The 21145-nt window shown below is 38.6% G+C and overlaps 1 protein-coding gene across 3 annotated transcripts in view; it reads right to left on the bottom strand.

The window, feature by feature from the left end:
• The window catches only part of RIF1 (replication timing regulatory factor 1), a 29251-nt gene that overhangs the window by 3798 nt on the left and 4308 nt on the right, over positions 1 to 21145 (bottom strand). For 2 of the 3 annotated variants that reach the window (XM_084289371.1, XM_084289372.1), the window contains exons 6-30: positions 20874 to 21063; positions 19876 to 19968; positions 19642 to 19780; positions 18239 to 18390; positions 17409 to 17529; positions 16382 to 16555; positions 16029 to 16139; positions 15708 to 15770; positions 14904 to 15004; positions 14485 to 14571; positions 13403 to 13476; positions 13097 to 13277; positions 12430 to 12537; positions 12050 to 12199; positions 10883 to 10982; positions 9563 to 9827; positions 8706 to 8748; positions 8215 to 8417; positions 7686 to 7785; positions 7177 to 7308; positions 6008 to 6150; positions 4891 to 4980; positions 4749 to 4803; positions 752 to 3496; positions 96 to 233 (exon numbers count right to left, since the gene is read on the bottom strand). In XM_084289371.1, coding sequence (XP_084145497.1) covers positions 96 to 233; positions 752 to 3496; positions 4749 to 4803; positions 4891 to 4980; positions 6008 to 6150; positions 7177 to 7308; positions 7686 to 7785; positions 8215 to 8417; positions 8706 to 8748; positions 9563 to 9827; positions 10883 to 10982; positions 12050 to 12199; positions 12430 to 12537; positions 13097 to 13277; positions 13403 to 13476; positions 14485 to 14571; positions 14904 to 15004; positions 15708 to 15770; positions 16029 to 16139; positions 16382 to 16555; positions 17409 to 17529; positions 18239 to 18390; positions 19642 to 19780; positions 19876 to 19968; positions 20874 to 21063 — 5758 coding nt within the window. Of the gene's footprint in view, positions 1 to 95; positions 234 to 751; positions 3497 to 4748; positions 4804 to 4890; positions 4981 to 6007; positions 6151 to 7176; positions 7309 to 7685; positions 7786 to 8214; positions 8418 to 8705; positions 8749 to 9562; positions 9828 to 10882; positions 10983 to 12049; positions 12200 to 12429; positions 12538 to 13096; positions 13278 to 13402; positions 13477 to 14484; positions 14572 to 14903; positions 15005 to 15707; positions 15771 to 16028; positions 16140 to 16381; positions 16556 to 17408; positions 17530 to 18238; positions 18391 to 19641; positions 19781 to 19875; positions 19969 to 20873; positions 21064 to 21145 lie in introns of those variants that run through there. The other variant, XM_084289373.1, reaches the window with a different exon arrangement.

Below are 21145 nucleotides of genomic sequence, written 5' to 3'. Positions count from 1 at the left end.
CAAGTGACCGTGAACATACACTACAGCTACATTAATATGAGAAACATATGAGAAACAGAAGACTTACAACATACAGAACACATGTAAGAACTTACCTTAGCCTGAACGCTAGATAAGATTTTAAGACTTCGTGAAGATGGTGAAGAATGGGCTCTAATGACAGGGCTCCTCCTGTCTATGTCATCTGCCAGTCCTTCTTGATAAATGGGATTTGCAAAAGAGACACGACGAATCTGTTTTTAGAAAAAGTAGTTTTTAATCAGATGCACTCAAACCACCCCGCTCTGGTGAAAGAAGTCTGAAGAGACAAAATAACTCAGTTTGAAATGGGTGAAGTTACTCAAGTTCTTGAATGACACTAATCATGCTTCACCCAAGTACAGAAACTGCGGCTACCTCACTGCTAAAGGGAAGATGCAATGCATTTTGTAGAAATGCTTCTCAAAACCCACTGCTAAGACCCTGCCTGTGCATTTAATGGTTTTGCAGTTTTTTGTTCCACTGTCACTCAGGCATGCGAACTGGCCTTTGAAGCTGTGCCAAATTTAAACTCCCAAGCCCCAATAACACAAGCCTGCCAGTGCTTGTGCATTATGGAAAATCCACAGGTCTTCATCTTCAGCATTATTTTTCATTGTAAATACTGTTAAAGTCAGTAACCGAGTGCCTTTGGAACTCGTTATACTGTTCCGTGTCCCAGTTATGGACAGAATGAATTGCGAGTATCACAGACAGAATCGCATCACCATACCTTGTTAGCAGGCGACAGGGAATCATCGTCTTGATTTCTTTTCACACCTCTCTTTAAAATACTCGTGGATGGAGAAGCCAAAGGAGACCACATGCAACGTGCCTGCATACCGTTAGGACTTTCGTTTACTAAAGCAAAAGAATCAACATTTTCTGCCTTCTGAGGTGAATCCACGTTGCTATTTTCTACTGCACCTTCACCCTCTACAGCCACATTTTCAGGCACTGTAATTTCAGCTTCTAACAATTCCTCTTTCATCTCTTTATCCAAAATAGCATAACTTTCTGCTACAGCATTCTCAGCTTGTTCTTTATCATCCTGATTGCTTTCTAATTCATTCATCTGGTCTCTCTCAGGCCTGCCAGCAACGCTCAGTGCCCCAGGTACCTCCTCCATTGGTCCATTCTCATTTTCTTCTTCCTTTACTGCATCTCCTGGTTTTTCACTTTGATTCCCTGCAGCCAGAGAGCTGTCACCAGGCTCATCTGAAGCACACTCAGATACACCCTGTTCAGTTCCGTCACTCTCATCAGTATCTACTTTTACTTCCATTATGGAATCGCTAAATTCACCTGCTACACACGCTGCTTTCTCCTCCTCCTCCTCCATACTGCCAGCATTCCCTTGCAGGTTATCTTCAGATTTTCTCTCTCTTTCCAAGTTGAGCGTGCTGGGTTCCTTGGAGTGAAGCCGTGGTGTGCTCATTGCACAAGGTGCCATGGCCAAGCTCTCCTCAAAATTTGAGCTAGCAGACATCTCTGATGCATCTGCAGCTGTCTGAACCGGGGTGGTTCGGGGCTCATGCAGGTCAGAACTGTCATCAGTTTTCAGCTCAGTGAATGACACTGCTGTCTGCTTTGCCTTTTTGTAACAGCAATCGCAGCTCCTCAGCTTTCTCTGCCTTTTGCTTCTCTTGTGCTGACACTCAGGTACTTGCAAAGAGGAAGGCTCGTTACCTGAAGCATTTGCTCCTTGCACATCTTCAGGCAGAACACTTGAACGGTCTCCTGCATTTCCCTGCCTTTCAACATGCGTGTTTTCCTCTCCCGTTTTCAGAGCTTCAGATACACACGGGTCGGTAAAAGGTTCTGTCACCACCCCAGTCTTGGTTTGTTCCCCACCCGTGTTCTGTGTATCAGGTGAAGTCTCTGGGCAGGCAGATCCCCCTGCTCCACCAGCATCTGCAGGAATTACTTCATTTTTCAGGTCCTTTTTCAGCTCCTGTGGTTCAGACAGTGACATTTCTGTGCTGATTTCATCACTTAGCTCACTTCTGTTTGTGTCCGAAAGATTTTTACTTTCGTTTTCTTGGGAAGACTCCTCCTGGCCATGGCTTCCTGGCTGTAGATCTTTCAATTTACTTTCAAGAGACTCACTTCTTGTTTTCATTTTTCCAGATTTTTTCCTCTTTATGCTTTCTTCCTTGGTCTCACAGCCATCAGCCTCTGAATTTTCTATGCTGGACAGCAATCCTTGTGAGCTTCTTCTTGTGTGGTATCGCGGGCGTTCCTTTTTCTTCTCACCTGTTGTACCTGAGCTACAGTCTTGACCTTCCACGTCCATCTTCAATTTATCTTCTGACTTCCTAGTGCTTTTGTTCGCCTCCTCATCACCCGCTGAGCCCAAGTCCTCTGCAGCAGTTCTCTCAGGCAGGCTGCTTTCTTTTCTATTTGCAGTGTCTGTTGTTTTCCCTGACACTCCTTTCTGCTTCTGGGATACATCGTCTTTAGTCTGTGGCAACTTCTTTTGCAGGGATTTTTCATCTTCTTTACGTTTGTCTTTTTTTTGGTGGCCATCTTCCTTATCTTGACTACCCGCTGATTCTCCAGTTTCTGACCGTCGCCTCGCAGAACGCCTTAGTGTTTTCTGACTCGGGGACACGTGTGGGACCTGATTATCCTCATCTGTTACCTGGTTGGATGAACCAGCTGCCTCTGGGGGTGTATTTTCTTTCGTATCCATATCTAAAGCCCGAACCCTTTCTATTTCTGCTATTGTATCTTCAACTTTTTTAATTTCTGCTTCTGTAGAACTGAGAGCTTGGGACTGAGCAGTGAGAACACGTTCCGTGTCCTCCATGGCAGGAGATGGTCCAGGACTGGTTTCCATACTGTTGGCAACAGACTCTTGAGCACTTTTCTCTTGTTCTGACCTACTTAACCCAGAATGCTTATTTCCTAGCTGCTCCATTTTACTCTGCCTGCGAGTTAGCCTCCGTATTGCAGTAAATACTTGTTCAGACTGTGAAGAATTTTTGTTCTCTTCTCGAGATTTTTCTGGTTTAGTACCAGTCTTACACACATTTGTATTTTCCTGTTTATCTGGCACAGAAGGGCTTCCAGACATCTCTGATGCACTGCTTAATGCCGAAGCGCTAAAGGGTCTGTTCTCTGAACTGCCAAATTTCTCCAAAGTAATAAAAGATTGCCTTCGGCTTGCAGGCTGGGGAGTTCCAGAAATTACATCACTTGAAGTGGAACTGCTACTGACATTTGAAACATCTCCGTTTCCTCCTAAGGAATCCTTCAAGGCTGTTTCTGTAGTACTTTTCTCTAATCCCTCTTCAGCTGCTGGCTCCTCCTGCATCGGTTCAGCCGTATCGCTTTTTGACTCCCCTTCACTATTTACAGCTGAGTTGGTCTCCATGTGAGTAGCAGACATATCCTCAAGAGAGTTATCTGATTTGCAGTCCCCCATGATTTCATCTGGTTCAGCGATGCAGCCTTCACTCTTTTCATTTTCTTCCTGTCCCAAAAACACGAACAGCAAGATCTGTATTTTTTTGCTATGGATATGAAATAAAAAGCAGATCTAGTAGAATAGAAAACAAAACACCTGTGAGGATTTTCAAGCCACCCTTCCTTTAAATTATCTTACAACATATCCTTCAATTTTTTTTGTTTATTCTTCCACAGAATGGCTGGGGCTGGCAGGGACCTCTGGATGTTATCTATGCCAACCCCCTGCGTGCTGCAAGTGCTTTGCCTCGTGCAGCCACGACTACCATTGGCTTTCTTAGTGGCAAGGGCACATTGCTGACCCGCAGAATCACAGGGGTTTGCTTTGGAAGGGACCTCAAAGCCCCCTGGTGCCACCCCTGCTGTGGACAGGGACCTCCTCCAGCCCAGGCTGCCCAAATCCCACCCAGCCTGGCCTTGGGCACTGCAGGGATGGGGCAGCCTCAGCACAGTCACTGAGTAACGGCTATCAGCAGGAAGACTTTCATAAGTTAAAAGAGTTACAGAAAGACATGATGCATACAAAATACACTCACTGAAAGGAAATGTGTTATGGAAAAGTTAGCAAGCGTTAGGATTCCTAGCATAAAGCTAGGCAATGAGGAAATCTGCAGAACAGCACCACAGTTCAGTCATAGTATGTCTACGCTGCAGCTTTCAAATCCCCTCCTCCCCCCAGTAAAATATATCTGGTGGGGCATCCAAATGGTTGATCTGTAAGTCCCTATGATACCTGTAAGCTGTGTAATTTAAATGCACCCTTGTTAAAACTGTTATTAAAACCCTTGTTAAATCTTCACATTTTGAAATTAAATTCAAATATTTAACGATTGGCCTCTTCTAGTCTAAGTCAGGCAGAATGGAACAGAGCATGAAAAACACTACAATTAGTATCGAATTGAAACCTACTGATGAAGTGAAATACAAATTGTAAGAGCTCTCGGTGTGTTCTATAGCCTGGATCAGTATTACGCAGAAATGGGAAAAAACAGAGGTTTAAAAAACCAAACAAGATATTCTTGGGAACCTTACAGGTTAATCAACATGGAGAAAGAAAAGGATTCCTGTGAACAGATATATTTGGGGGCACATTTTTTCCCCCTCAAATAGTTTTCAAAGCAATTTAAACCCACTTATTTATCATACACAGTAATCAAAGAGCTTTGCCATCAATTATCAGAGCTACTAATACGAAGAAAACATTAGGGATATGGTTACAATTCTGGTATCTTAACTACCATTAGACAACGAGAAATTACCTGAGGATTGTTTTTATTATCTTCTTTTGCATTTTCTATTAAAGATGGCTTTTCCCTAAAATAAAAGTTAATTAAATTAGAAGGGCTGCAAAACAAAAAGGGGGGAGGGAACCTTTAACATTATACTGGCCGCTTTACTTACAAAGAATCTTCCTGGCTCTGAGTATACTGAGAAAATAAGGTAGTATCTTGTGAAGTGTCTAAATTGTTGTACATAGCAGGAATACCAATTCTGAAACAAAACCAGAAATGGTTACGTTGGAGTATTAAAAAAAAAAAAAAAAAAAGGTGAGATGGGGTAGTATAATGCATTCATCACACGACAGCAAGTTCTTGTAAGAAGAAGATTGAACTTCCAAACTCTTAAGGCTACTCAAACAGCAACATGCACCAAAGCACAGACTGCTGAAAAAAAGCAAAGCAATGTGCACCAAGTATCAGGAGACTGCGACCACGCACTCTGCTCCACGTTCTGGAAAAGAAAGGACAAGGGACTGCTATCTGCTGCCACAACCTGAGCAGTCCCACTGGCAAAAGAAAGCACCGAGCGGATGCAGATCATGATTCAACTCCTGACTGGAAGGCTGCTGTATTCAGCTGCACCCAATCTTTTTCAACATGCATGGGGAAGGGTAGGGAATGAAGAGCTGTGGTTGGGATCCCACTGTGCAAAGAATTCACCAACACATGCTGACTGTATTAACCAGCTGGGTTCCTGTAAAGCGCTGCTGTACACAAATTTTGCTTGCAGTCTGTTTTTGAACATCTGCCTGAGAAGATACTCTAGTGCTATTTTTTCCACACACAAAAAAAGAAAATTGAAAAAGAATCTTCAAATTAAAGATGGATTCTGGGAATAGCCTAATTTGACATGCTGCTTGCATAAGACTTCCCTTTCAAAGCTAGAGCTTTTCCATCAGATGAAGAAAGAAAACCAGAATTTCCACAATACAAGAAAAATACCAGCTTCTGTTTCATATTGCAAACAGAGTCATTAAGTAAAAGTGTGAATTCCAAGTATCAAGCTCCAAACGGATAACAGACTATGTTTAGCCACAGAAGGAACTGCAGATCAGAAAATAATTTGACTGCTTTGAGGCAGTAAGCCAGGGAACTTTGTTAGCTTTGAACATTTTAACTTGTATGGGAGAGTGGGGCTTAACCACAGTCTGAGCAAGCTGAGATAGCAGAACTGAAGTTATGTCGTACTCAGTGTAATGACATTTCATGCTAAGTTTAAAAGAATATTAATTACAAACCTCTTTGACCTAAGCACTTCTTTTTGATGTTCTGTCAATACTCTTGGTTTTGTTTCTGGAGGAATGAACACAAAATCAACAGATTTCTCTTCTTCCAAAAGGATCTCACTTTTAGCCTTCGAAGATGAAAATTCTAGTTTTAACTACAGAAAGGAAAAATGTGGATTAGAAACAAGACAATGCTTTCCTCACCCAGGTACAGCTATCCTAAACAGAAAAGTTTTCAGGTAACCACAGTTCTTTCAGCACATTAACCGACACAAATCTTTCAGTAGGTGCTGATTTTTCTTTACCAGTTTTTTTTTTTTTCTTCCAACACTACCACCTATGAGAGTTTCTGCAACCCCTTCCTCTGTGCCCTTCTTTAAGGTTCTGCACTTCCCTTTAGCATCTCAAAATTCAAAATCTGTAACACATGGGGGTACCTCAATATTTCTAAAGACTAGTATTTGCTGTTTCTTAGTAGTTTCTTAAGAATATGATACTGTGGCTCCCACTGAAAGAACAGCTTGATATCACTGAAGGATGACAAACACATTAAAAATTTGCACTGCACCACCCTGGCTGGGCAACTGAAGTACCAGCATCTGTACTTGCTATCTCCACACTCAAAGGACAGAAAACCACCAGTACCCCTCCTTGTTCTCAGGCAGATTTACCCTTTTCAACAGCTCCCAACTGCAGCTTTAGGAGGGAACGCAGGAGCTGTGACTGTCTGAACATGATTCCTGCCACCTTCATCTACCACAAGCTGGTTGCTAAGCACATGGGTAAGCAGAACATCTCAATGATGGTGTAACAGCACAAACTATTAATTACTTTACAAAAAAAAAGTCTCAAAACTCAAGTTCCAGATCCAAGAAAAGTAACAGCTATAAACTTGCCAGCCTCCCCCTTCTAACAGAGATGTTCTACCCTTTGCTTCCTAATCCAAGTGACAGATTGGCAGACCCATCGAGCAGCCTTCCACAATTCCCACCTAAAAACTCAGCCATCTGTAAACTTAGTTATTAGAGAATTTGAACAGAAAAAAAAAAATAAGTGCACTGTACAGCTAAGATTAAAAAAATCTCAAACAACTCATTAGTTTTATCTCAGCATTCACACCACGATGTTCAGCTGCAGAATATAACAGACCTGATTGTCACACTTATTTGTGAACACCTTACCTTTGCAGGTGTTACTTGCACATTACTGGGCTTGTCTTTGAGTTCGTTTGTCTGAGCCAATATGGAGTCTCGTTTTCGACCCAGATTCACTTCCATCCCACTCATCTTTGCATCCCACTGTGAATTTTCCGTCTAATCAAGGAAAAATACAGTCAATATGTTGTATGAAGAAACTCCAAGCTCACAAATCCACCCTGAAATATATTCTTTTCTACAACTACACACACTCCCTTTTTCACATAAATTATGTAGAGGAGGACACTGGAAAAATTCATTATTTTGAACAAGTTCAGAGAACCCCAAGTTTTAAAATGCATAAACTGTTAACAGCCAGCTCAGTCTCGTGACAGTGTTTATCCAGCACAGTTCATCATTCCAGACATGAAGTTAATTGTAAGACAATCACACTGAAAATCAAAATTGACCTCTGCACTCCCAGGAAGTTACCCACTAGGTGAAGTGGGGAATTCATTCACAACGAAGGCACCCACTAGGTACAAAGTACTTACCTCATCAGAGAACGGTGCACTATGTTCTTCAGCTATCTCAATGCTTTCAAAGCCAGGCAGCAGGAGTGGAATTTTCTGTTTGGCTTGGCTTAACACAGATCTGCTCAACACAAAAATTTAGACTTATGAGGGTAGAAGTATGCAACGAGACCAGCAGACACCCCAGTTCTCACAAGAGGCAGAACATAAACAGTGACCAGAACAATGTTAATTCACTTATACCTAACCTGACATCTCTTATTTGAAGTGTTACAGTCAAGTAAACCCATATACAGATTTCTAGGCTTATTCCTTGATTTCTAGGTTTATTCCTTGAACATTCTTCCAAGCTTTCTAGAAAAAAACAACATGTATATCTCACCCTGCATAACTGAACAGCATACTAGCCATGTTTTCCCTTCCACAGCTACATACTTCACTAGGTCTAGCTCGTACAGTCAGGGAAAGGACCTGCTTTAAGCTGTACTGCCCTTATTTATATTTTGCTCCAGTCCAAGCCACACACAATATACAAAAAAACATTTCTTACTTTAATTCTTCAGGGTATGTCAAGGATGCAGCCTTAGCAAATGTTGCGTTCCAGAAGTGGGCACACTGTTTGCGGATCTGTTTGCTCTTATGCTGAAACATTACACAGAGCAAAGGAGAAAGCTGCTCTAGCAGTTCGCTGTCGTAAGAGCCAGTGCAGTGAGACTGCAAACACTGAATTATCTCTGCCAGGAGTTTTTCAAGCTGAGGGAAGGAAGAAGTATTTAGTTTTAGTATTTCATTTGCTATTTAAAAGTTCTGTTTTGTTTTTGTTTAAAAACACACAAAACCCAGATAATATTACAGCCTGAACACCACAGAAGCCTCACTAATACCTACGCTTACTTGTCTTAGTTACCTTTTTTTTTTTTAGTTTAAAACAGTTAAATCTCTACCTTCACTACAATATTGTTCAGAACACAGAATGAACAGCAAGAACTCTACAATGCCATATATTTTCCCACCCCACAGCTGTTTCTCCAGCAAATTTACCTTGTTGTTAAGATTACTGTATGCTTTAGGTACATCAGCAAGCCTGCCAAAACAAACAAGAAGAGTTATGAAATGTTTTGCTCTCATCTATCCTAAGAATTAAACACACACAAGCACCGCACACTAGGTTTGCTACACAACAATGAAATTATGTTGCACAATGTAAATTACCTTACACAAGTTACCCCAATGTCTAGCCACTATAAAATGAAGTATTGTTACTAAATATTGTCACAGTATTGAAATTCAATGGCAGCTGGAAGCCAAACAATGTAGTCTTACAGAAATGTCTCTTTGGCATGAACGTAATGGCAACATTGGAAATATTAAGCCTTCAGAAGTGCTGAAGGTTCTGTTCTATGTATAAATACTTAAGTTTTTGGGTTTATTTCTAAAAAACTTACAAATGGAGACTGCTACTCACAAGCATGGTTTTGAAATCCCCCAAAAGGTTCTTGCATCAGCAAGAACCGAGGACCACCATGTGTGCCGACTGCTGCCATGTGCCACTAGGGCCACTTCTGGCAGCCCCCCTTAGCTCTGGCACCACCATGCATTCAAGTGCCAGCAGCTCAGTTTACACACAACAGTTGTAGAAGGACAACTTGAGTGATGATCTTACAGATCCATTCTTTCTGCAGTGCTTGTGTGCACCACAAGAGTAGCACGCACCAGCTAGGCTGAATCTACAGCAAAGTGGCTGGTGCCCTTAAAGCTGAGGCTCCGGAGAAGTTGAACATTCTTAGTGTCCTAGGGTCAGTGCTCTGAATAACCCTGAGCTATGTTTAAGCACAGAGTGATGTAGACTACACAAGATTTCATTAATATGCAGCAATACAATGAATCCAAATACTCACTTTGTTTTTTCAAAGAACACCGCCAGTGGTTTTGAAAAAATTGCAAACATCATCCCAATCACTGAAGGCAATGAAACGTGGCTGATGATGTTGTTAAGAATAGCAATAATTGAAGGACCAACAGAGACCAATGCTTCTGAACAGGTTTCGTTGGAACTGAACGTATGGAAAGAGTTTATTAACATCACCAGGAGTTTAAATAGAGAAGAAAGCTTTCCAAGGGGCTCCCTTTTCTTCTTAGACCAGTCTGTAGGTGTCTGTGGAGCTAACATTAAAAACAAAAAAAGAGAAAATAGAAAATATTTTTATATATAACATGCATTACAACACAGTGCATAGGTACTATACTATACTAATAGTTTAAAGCCAGACCTAACACAGGACATACATTTTTTAATACATAACTTTATCATACCACTACAGATACGGATCCTATTCCTCCCATTTTATTCATGGTTGGTCACACAAATCACTGTTTTTAAGCATCTTTCATGCCTACTGGCCAGAGATGTAAACCAACCTAGAAGTGTTAGCTGATAGGTGTAAATTCTGGAACAGGTGAGGGGAGAGAAGGGGAAGTATCAAGTCTCATTCAAAACTAAAGCTTTCATCACATTTTTTCTCATTAGCATTTCCCATTAAAGCACTTCATTCTTTCAGCAGTCCAACAGAACAGCTTGCTACCAAACGAATTGAGCTGGGACAGAAGTTATAAAAATACTGAGTTTTACACTGAATTAAGTTATTTTGGCAATCAGTTCTTCAGTTCTAAATAGAAGCAGGGAACAAAGACTATTTTGTATTCCAAATGTATACTACTATAATGCAAAGCAGCTTCACAAGCAGTAGCCTTTTCACTGTTACACTAACAGCTTAACATCAATTTCAGACAGGTACTTAATACATATTTAGACTACTGAGTGATCAGGCATTACTGCTTCAGATTATGTTTGCACAAAGCAGAAGCAGATTTCAGCTGTAAATTATAGCTGAAATATCAAGTGCAACTCCAGACAGAGCTGTGAAGGAACGTAGACTTCATGGTGACATGAATTTCAAGTGTTCTCTGCCAAGTTCCTCAGTAACTTCTCAGCTGCTCAAAAAATCAGAATAGCTCTAGTACTTAAATATGCATGGATGATGTTTTCAGCTCATTTTTAAGAATGTTTGTCAGTCCCTTCAATGCTTTGCTAATACAAGTAACATACATTGACTATTGATAGCCTACAGTCATCACTTCTGCATCTGCAGCAACTCCTACTTTCAACCAAACCTGAAAGAGAGAGACAGAAAACCCCAATACTCAAGATGTTTTCTTACATCTATTTTTTGGCTGATATTTAATACCATAGGGTGCGAAGTTGACGCAGTCAACCATAACTGATATAATATGGGTGAGACCATCCATCATTGAAGACACCTGAGGAAAAAAACACAAGTCATCAGCAAAGCCCAGAACTGTGATGACAGAAAACTGTGCTGGCCATTCAGAACTGCAGTGCAAAAACAACTTTTATATTTAAAAGCAGGGATGAAGTTTTTGTGCATGGTCAGGTGAGACTAAATCAAGTTTACAAGCAAGCTGAAGATTCAGTCTTCTCACTCAACAAATGACACAAGAATATATGCATAAACTAAGGAAGCAAAACAGTAACAGACAGCTGTGAGAAGGTGTTAGATTTAAGAACGTACAGCAAAATGTTAGCATTTAATGTACAAGGTACTAACAACCTAGCATAGCACATTACCACATCCCAGTGTGTGCTTAAATTCAGTAACTATACAAAATCTGATTTTCAGAAAAGCCACTGTAGGCACAACAGCAAGATTTTAACAGAATTACATTAAGGGAAGCACAATGAGTTGTTACTACACACTGAGATCCATGTCAAGCATTGTTTCAATTCATCACAAACTCTAAATAATTAAAACATTGCTATTAAAAGGGCCAAAAAAGTTCGTATCAATTCGATTTCTGTACTGAAGCTCTACGTACAAGCCTGTTTTTGAAAATTAAAGTTTATCAGAATACAGCCACATCAAGAAGTTACAATGACATAACCCTCCAAATGCTACACTGCTACTCTATCCTCCTTCCTAATCATAACACTTCTTTGGTGGTACTTGTTAATTCAACCTGAAGATCCTTCATGTAAGAATTCCAGCTGGCTAAATTATATTTACCATGATGTTGATGACATTCACCAAAACCATATTAAATATTTAGAAGACAAACCCAAAGACTGCTTAACTTATTTTAATATTCAAGCATTATACTACTTTCACTCGTTTCTTTCCATCCATTTCTAGTTCAATTCCAACTCCCATTAATATAAAGAATGTTGTTATAGCTCTAAGTCTTACCCCAAACACTTTGAATTATAGAAACCACTACACTGAAGTTTACAATAGGTTCTCACACACGTATCTAACTGAAAATGTCTGCTAAAATATTTATATAGTTCAATGTCACAGGTTTATACTCACTACTGGAGTTTCACCTTCTAGCCCAGATATTATTTTGGCACAAAGTTCTTCACAGCACAGGTTTTCTTCTGCAGTTGCAACTAAAGCAGCACAGCGAGCAAATGCTCTGTACAGGTCTGACCAAGTCCGCAGCAAGGATTTCATGGTTGGCTTTAACAACAGAAAGAAAAAGTTTGATTATTAGTGTCTGTGGACAGAGATAAAATTTAAATTGTATTCTGTCAAAGACTATACAACTCAGGAATTCTAGCCTCAAAGCAGCAGTCTTAATACATACATGTATTGGTAAAAGAAATGCTACTCTGAGATCACTAGATAGTACTTCATAGTTTTTATAAAACCCACATTGTTTCTAATCAGCATTAGGTACCAACTGTTACCTGTGGAAATTCCTGAACAGGCAAGATAAGGGCTACTGGTAGCAGCAGTGCACTATAAACAGCATTGAAGTTGTGTTCCAGTGCATCACCCTGATTTACTTCGTTAGTCTGCAATGATAAAAGAGGAATTTATTTCTTAAGCAAATGCTAGGTTTAAATGCATTTAGAACAACCTTATCTATCATCTGTTTTATACATAAAATTTGCACTAGCTGAATTGCCAACGGTGTTTTGGATTTAGTTATTCCCCCATTCTATAAGAGTTCACGTTGATTTTACTATTTAAACAGATAAAAAGCTTCGTTTAATTCCAGAATAACCCCTTAATCTGAAGGATTAAAAAGAAGTGCTTTTTCTAAGCTTACTTCAGTTGCAGTGATGCTAATACCCAGAATATCTAAAGCAAACTATTTTTAATGTTTTTACATCTCATGACTGTGAGATTAGTTAAGTCAATGGACTTCTAGTAAGCCACCCGCAGAACCTGTTGAATATTACAGTGTCACTGCAAATGTTCATGGTAATGCTGCACACATTGCAGTCTCATAAATGCCATCAAGGCTTATATAATTTTACCATTAAGACATGCAATTTCTAAAAATACATTAAGATAGAAGATCAGCACAGAACGTGTGTTTTCTGGTAAAGAGAACCAAAGTAACCATACCCGATTAATCCATTCGGTTAGCGGGTTAACAACAATACTCCACATTCTCCAAAGATGTTCCTTGTTTTCCACCAGCTTTGCATTCTTCTTAATAATACATAACACAGATTCACTGAAAGCCAGTGGAGATGTAGGCCCAGATAAAACATAACCCACCAGAGTTTCTAGGATTACGAAGAACCTAGGGAAGAGAAATTCAATAGGTAAAACACATTTCAGCTGAAGTTCAGAAAAAAATTAAGAAGTCTTAAACTGCGGAGAATTTATTTAATTAAAACAAAATAAAAACCAAGAAACAACACATACCTCTCATCTGTTACACACCGTTCCAAGAGGTTATCATGGAAAGGCAGCTGAATTAAGAACAAAGCTGGCGTTCCCTTGCAAGAGAAATTTCAGATGTCAAAGCAATATATATGCTAAACAAATAAAACAATTGCCTCACTTAAACATGTACCTATCTTCAATTTTTAACCGTAACCCAGAAGTTTACAAGTTGCCAGAAATTGTCAATTCTAACATTTCTAAGTAAAAAGAGGCAAAAGCTATAAGAATTCTGCTAGATGCTGTACTTTCCAGCAATTATACTATAGCTGAAGCAAAAAACCACCATCACATGAGTTTTATAGTACTTAATCACTATTTCCTTGACACCATAAGGTGGGTGTGCATAATGCAAGCATTACATGTTATTATGTCTGAAACATGATAGAGCATGATGTGATTTATGTGATTGGCTTTCTTCAGTTTCACAGTATAACATCTTTTGGACAACCTCTGTTAAAGATCTATTATTTCATTCTTGCTAAAGTTAAAGCATTTAGAAAAATGCATGTAGTACCTGCCAATTAAAGCTCGAATCACTTTAATTAAGTTTGACTACATTAACTAAGTCAGGAAAAAAACACTCCAAATCCAAACTCAGGAAAAGAGTTGAGATAAACTTATAGAGTTGAGCTCTTCAAGTTTTGGTAGACAAAACTTTACGCTATTCACTTGAGGCATGCATGTAACCTTGTTACACTTAAATCTTCTCATAACAACAACAACAAAAGAAATCTAACATCAGTCTTTTTTCAAAGGTGGTAGTGTTTTTTTCAGCTGTTTTTTGGATTGCTGTCACCTACTTGCCCCTTCCAATGCAGTACACAACTCAGTACAGCTACGGCTCACTAGGGCTAGAGTAGAACAGAGTAGTTTTCAATACTACTGGCTACCACCATGTTTTTGTAGCAGACAATAGCTTCAAACATTAAAAAAAACACATTAAAAACCTTGAAATATCAGTCTGGATCTCATGACTTGCAACGTGCTCTGCATATTTGTGCTTACATGATATCCTAATGCCTTTATGCTTAAAGCAAGTTCTGGAAAGAAGTCAGACTTACATTTAGAAGATCCATATCAGCAACCTGATAAGCTGGCGATCCTAATACTTTGGGAGGTAATTCCTTAACAGTAATATCAATGAGAGACTAAAGAGGGGACAAGAAGAGAACGGTGTAATTCTTTTTTTCTTGTGATAGCAATATTTTAATGTAAAAACACAAATGCAAGCAAAACTGTAGCAACTGCTTCCCTTTGAAACAGAACATTCTGAGAATCATATACCCAATATGATCAACTCTGCTAATAAATCTGAAAAACAGCTAAGAAACCCTTAAGCAACATTATGGTATATCATTAGAATTGCACAGTTCATGCCAAACACTGAGACCTGTCTGGTGAATTAGGTGCAAAAGACTGCCACCAAACAGAATTTACATTAGGTTTAAAAACACACACCCTACAAACCCACTCAACTTACCAGTATTTTCTGCACAGGAAGAGCATTTGATCTAACAGTGTTCTTTAAGGCCTGGAGTAACATAGTCAGTACTTCTGACCCCTGTTTTTCTTTCTTATTACCTAGAATAAAGTAAATTTAGTTACAGCAGAACAAATTCATGTGCAGTGACCATTACTTAAATCTTAAATACAAGGACTGTAAGATCCTAAGAAGTTCTGTATACTCATAAACATTACCAAATACTTTATCAAATTGGATACCAAGTATCTCTGAAGAGCAGCGTAACTGAAACTGATAGGTTTAAACAGAAAAACTAAATTTACTAAATAAAATAGAACACCTTCCTGTTAACATTCAACGTATTAAAAAAGCTGTGAAATTTTGCAAGCATTCAAGTAACACATGTCATTTCTATTATGCTTTTCAGTTAGATCATTCAATATAAAAAACTATTATTTAGATTTTTTTTAATATTTTGTATAACATTTCAGAGTTTTTCTTAATACCAAAGGCTTGGCATGGGATTCTTTTTGGAAATGGAAAGATTTCTTCAGTCATAAAAGCAGTTCAGGTGTTTCTGTGTCTTATTGCTAAAAGACACACAGCTGCAGCCATATGCTACTGGTGTCTTCCCTGACAAGCTTGAATGGATTGAATCAGTAAGATTTTGCATTGTTAGCACACGGATTAAAGAGATCAGTTCCAAAAGACTGTTGATGATGCCTAAAAACAGGTTTTACTACCAATGAAGCAAACATTTCTTAAAGTCTACTAAAAAAGCCACAATCACTAATGGGTCAGCTATGAATAAAAAAAGGTTACCTGATTCAATAGCTGTTTTTACGTATCCATTTATGTCCTTCCATATACTATTCAGCATAGAATCTACAAGATAAAAATATTTCCATTCACTTTGCAATAAAAACATTAAACAAACATTATTTAAACACACGCTGTGTTAAACAGACATTGACATAAGCAGAAACTGGCATAAGCTTTTGGACCAAGTCAGGTAAGTTCTATTTAAATAGCGCAGACAGAAGTATTACAGAAAGCAGCTATTTTTTTCCCCCTTATGTTTTCCTCCCCCAAAATTATTTTTCAGGAAAAAAAAAACAAAGAGTTTTCCCACTAAATTCTTACCAGGAACTTCTTTTCCAATTGCAATAAATCCATCCTGAACGGCATTTATAAGCGTGGTGGCATGCTTACAAAAAAAAGATGAGCTGCTGATGAGTGGGTGCTGGAGAGGCTCTAGGAGAAGAACAAAGCCTGTTTTATAAGTCAGCTATTTTTCAGTCTGTTTTTAAATTAAGTCTTAAAAAGCAATCAGGAATGTTTATACTTACAGTATTTCACATAATTAAAAATGATTTCCAATATTAAAGATGACCACTAGCAATTTTAAATATTTAAAGCATTTCATGCTACTGGACACCTTTAAATCCAACAAAATCTAGAACATAGTAGTACTTGGAAAAATGTAACTCACATACCTAAACTAAGTACAAGTTTATTTTGCTTTGCAAAATCCAAAACTTCTGGTCCCATCAGGAAGTGAAGCAGCATTTCAATTCCCAGAAGCTGAATAGAAGGAATCACCACCACTCCTGCAGTACTAGAATTCAAGTTCATTCTTGGTGTGGCTGGACTTGCAAATGGATAAGAACCTGAGTGTTCGGAGTAAAAAAGAAAAGTTGAAAAAGTTACCTCATGTATCACCTGTAGTAAGAAGAAAAATCCAACAAACAAGAACCCCCACAGCAAATGTGAGAAGAGCAAGTCATATCATAGTGGTGGCTAAAAGGAACCTCTTATCAGTCAGACATTACGTACTTGACAGGGTTTAACATCACAGTTTTAATCATGTATTTTGAAAGCATGCGTCTTCCAAGGACTTCAAAGTCTCAGATGCCAAACTTTATTTTGGCAACAAAAGTTGCCATGGAAGTTGCGGCAACAGAACAAGTTACATGCTACACTATAAACACATTGAGGACACCTGGACAATGAACCTGAGGCTTTTAACTGCAACATTCTAGAATGATATGAGAACATCAGGCTTTCCATGCAGGGGAGAGGCAGTTCCATATCTCAGCACCTGGATCTAACACTCAAGTTAATGTGATTTCACACGTACTTACAGCATTATGAGCAGTGTTATGATCATTGCAGTAATATTCAGACAGAACCTAAAAATGCCACAGAACCGAGACTAGTATATATAGAGCATATAACACAAAAAACTTAAGTTTCAAGTCAAAGCTTCATTGCAAAAGTGAACACAAACCTAGACATTAAAGATGGGCCCTCAGCAGTTGGATTATCATGATTTTGTAGCTTGAGATACTGACTACAGTCTCAGCTTAACCAATGTAAGCCACCACCTAAGTTTCCTGCATGTTCATCTGAGAAGCTACTGTTTTCAATAATATAACAAATTAAAAATCATAAATACGTTACACAAAACACCTTGGCTCCTGCATCTGAAATTCAGGTGGAAACAGGCTTGCATTTTAATACCTGATTTCTGTGCAGGGTTTGCCAAACCTAGATTCTGGTTCGTTGGTGCACGCAACGGAGTTCCTGGCAACGCAGCAGAAGAATCCAGACTTAGAGTACTCTGGATTAACGGTACACAAACCTGCAAAAATACCAAATCTCAATAAAAATAACACAAACAAGGCATAAGCCACAAAGAATCACACATTTTAAATATTACATAGGCTGTACTGCTATTCACAGCATCAATTTTTCAGAGCTTCTTGGGTCCTCATAATATTTCCAAGGCACTGTATAAAACATATATTGAAGAACAAACATGAAATAGCTTGATAAAAATTCATGTTAGAAGTGATCCAACTGTACCTTGCTTAAAATTACATTTTTTTCTTTACTGCTATCCTGAAGTTTCATTTAACAAAATTCAGAAGCCAGAAACTTTTTGCTCATTTCAATTACAACATGAGTAGTAATGAAACACCTGAAATATTTTTCTCCACGATAAGGAATATTTTAAAAGAACAGAACAATCCTTATATAACTTGCTCATGTTTATTATTACCATGCACTGAGCAGAAATGTTCACTAAGATACTCAAATTATAGGGAGATAGAATCTCACGTCTTTTGAAACTTGAAAAAGATCACACACACAGCCCTATATGTTCCTAAATGCTCCTATATAACATACACATAAACAAAAAGCATGTTTGGTTCCTAAAGACAGTTTTATACTAATAACAAACTAGAGAAGGGCAAAGTAGGTACACAAAAGCTATGGTAACGGAGTTCAGCTTTGCACACTGAACACCAGCTAAATGATTACACTACAACTATTTTCAGTGGTATTACCTGTTCAAAGTTTGCAGGCAGCTGAGGTCCCAGCCTCATGAGCAAATACCACCAGACCTCCAGTTTCGTCAGTGCTAAAGCCTCTGTTCTCACATGGATTGAGCTCAGGGGCTGCATTAACAATTTCAGCCTTTTAGCACTGCACAATATATCTTGAAGAAAAACAAAAAAAGCATTTTTAATCAACGTAATTAAATAATTTGATTGCAAAATAGCAAAAAGGGAACTTTTTAAACCAATAGTTTTCTTCTGTGTTTTACCTTAAAATACAGTAATGCTTTGCAGAACTACAATACCACACTAATCTTTCAGACTATTTAAATTGCTTTAAACGGTGTCTGGAATGACCCTGGAAATAGAAGGCATTTCTTCCTGATACCAGAAAGGAAGTGAAATCTATTGCATACCAACATAAACATAAGGAAATCCATTCCTGCTTGCTATTTTAAAGAGTAACATCTCCCACAGCAAAATAAAACCCAAACACTTAACGTACCTGTGTATTAACAACAAAATGAGAATGAATGACCTTAAATATGGCATACCAAGGCCACAAATGATCATTTGCCACTGAAGCAGAAATGGCATAGCATGTTTGGACAGAAGTTTGCTCAAGCCTAAGTGCTTAAAGGGAAAAAAAACTTTTAGCCAGCTCAGCAGCAGCAGAACCTGTCCACCAGTGATTTATACGAAACTGCTGACAGACTGCTTTTGCAGCATGCAGTCCTTGTTAGCCATGATAAAGCATGCAACACGTATGCTAATAATGCCAGTGATTTCATCTAGAAAAAAAAAATCTTTGTTAATTATCTATGGAAAACAGTGATTAGAAGTGACCACATGGCAAACAATTCAGAATTGCAACTTAACTGAAATTCAGCTAAACTAAGAAATGTCCGCATTTAGCTTCCTCTTCAGGACAGAAAGTACAATCAAGGTAGGTATTTTGGGTGTTGTGATATATATGTACTGGACTTGTTCCGGTCTCTTTTGTACCCTTTAAACAGATTTTGAAGTACATGTTTTACATCTTCAGAATCTTGATGCATGGCTCTCCCCCCAGTTAATCCATACAGTCCTAAATACTATACACAGAACAAAGTTTTTTCTCCATTTGACTGCTGACTGTTTGGCTCAACTAAAGTGTTACAAAAAAGTCTTCTAATTTTATCCATTCTCCTAGTAGCAAAACTAAGACAGAAATACTGGTCAAGTTACATCACTTTCCCTTATGTCTATACACACAGTATATATTACTATGTATACACCACGTATATACTGTGTATATACAGTGGCACATACCATAGTTTTCACCAGGGTAAGAAAGAGAAACAATCTATACTCTTCCAGTTATAAAAAGTGGCAATACTCAAAGCAATTCAGGTTAACTTTTTTAAATCTACCTGGATTTAAAGCAAAATTATCTATTAGACTCTTCCATGCAATGAAGGCTATTTTCTTTACTACCGGTGAGCCACTACGAAATCCAAGTTCCTCCAGCTGCAGCAATGAGTTGATGAAACTGCCACTACGATGCAGAGTCTGCAAATACAGAAGTTCAAAGTTACAATTAATTAAGCTGTCAAGAACTTAGTTATTAACCTTCAGATAAGTAAAATGACTGTTTTTCTGCTTACCTTTCCAAGTAATTTGACAAACAGCGGCCATAATTTTAAGACGTAAGTCTCATTTTTTGTAGAAAACAGCTTTTGAAGTTCTGAGATTAATTTCTGAGGGCGAAAAGAAAAATAATTTATACAAGGAATACATTCAAGATATTGTAAAAATTATGTAATCAAATCAATGATAACTGGAAAGACGCATGCAGTCTGGAAATAACTTATTTCTAGATCAGAAAGATAAAGTTTTGTACTATGTAGCATTCCCTGGTGAGTCAGTCAAACACTGCTACCATTTGATTACCTTCTTTGCTGAAATGAATAGCTGCTATCAATTATTCCTGCTGATAATGTCGACCAACAAAATCAATTTCCTTCACTACCCGTAGCCTCTCAAACTCTCAAGTCACACTGACATTATTAGTGGTAAATTCCACTTCAGCCAAAGGATTTACTTCTTTTGGTTGTTGGTGGTGGCTTGTTTGCTTTTAAAGTTTATTTTTACAATGAGAATGGTTCAGCACGGGAACAAGCTGCCCAAAAAGGTGGTAGAATTTTCTTTCTTTAATATGTTCGCAGCTCAAATGGTCGAGGCCTTGAGCAACTCAGCTTAGAAGCTAGCCCTGTTTTCTGCAGGAGGTTAAGCTAGAAGATGCCATACCAAGTTCTGCAACAGATCCTAGTTCTCTCACAAAATTCTCTTTAAGAAACAATAAAAGTATAATGATTCTATGAGTTAGTGCTGCAAAGACAGGTTTCTAAAGAATATTTAAAAAGAAGCTTCCCTCATCAATAATGCTTGCCAGAAACGTTAAGATTTATTTATTTATACAGTGGTCCTACGTTTAACCTTGCTGTTATATTATTTTTTTTGTCACAATTGCTGTCATCATGAGGTTGCTCTCAACACTTAGAGGCAGCAAAAAGCTACTACTTAAGACTATAAAACACAACAAAACAAAAACCCTGATCACTACTCCTGCTGTATCTAGAAAAAGATACACATTTCTACTTACTGTGGTCATTAGGTGTTCAGTGACAGCTGCCACCTCCTGCTGTTTCTGCAGCAGCAGGGGCATGCCCATCTCCAGTGCAGTGGCACCCCGGAGCTGCACTTTATGAGCTGAATGGACGACCAGAGGAATGATCAGCTTCGCCCACCTCACAGCCTCTTCTCCCATCTGGGTCGGAGTTTGCTCCATTAAGCTGAATTGAAAAAACAAATACAAGCATCGATCATCTCTAGCAGGCAGCATACTCCTCACACGCTCAGACAGTCTTAGTATCA

This window comes from Netta rufina (genome assembly GCF_964035555.1).
Source record: "Netta rufina genome assembly, chromosome: 6".
Taxonomy (NCBI): Eukaryota; Metazoa; Chordata; class Aves; order Anseriformes; family Anatidae; genus Netta; species Netta rufina.
Note: the sequence above shows the minus strand (reverse complement) of the source record. Positions and strands in the feature narration are given on the sequence as shown.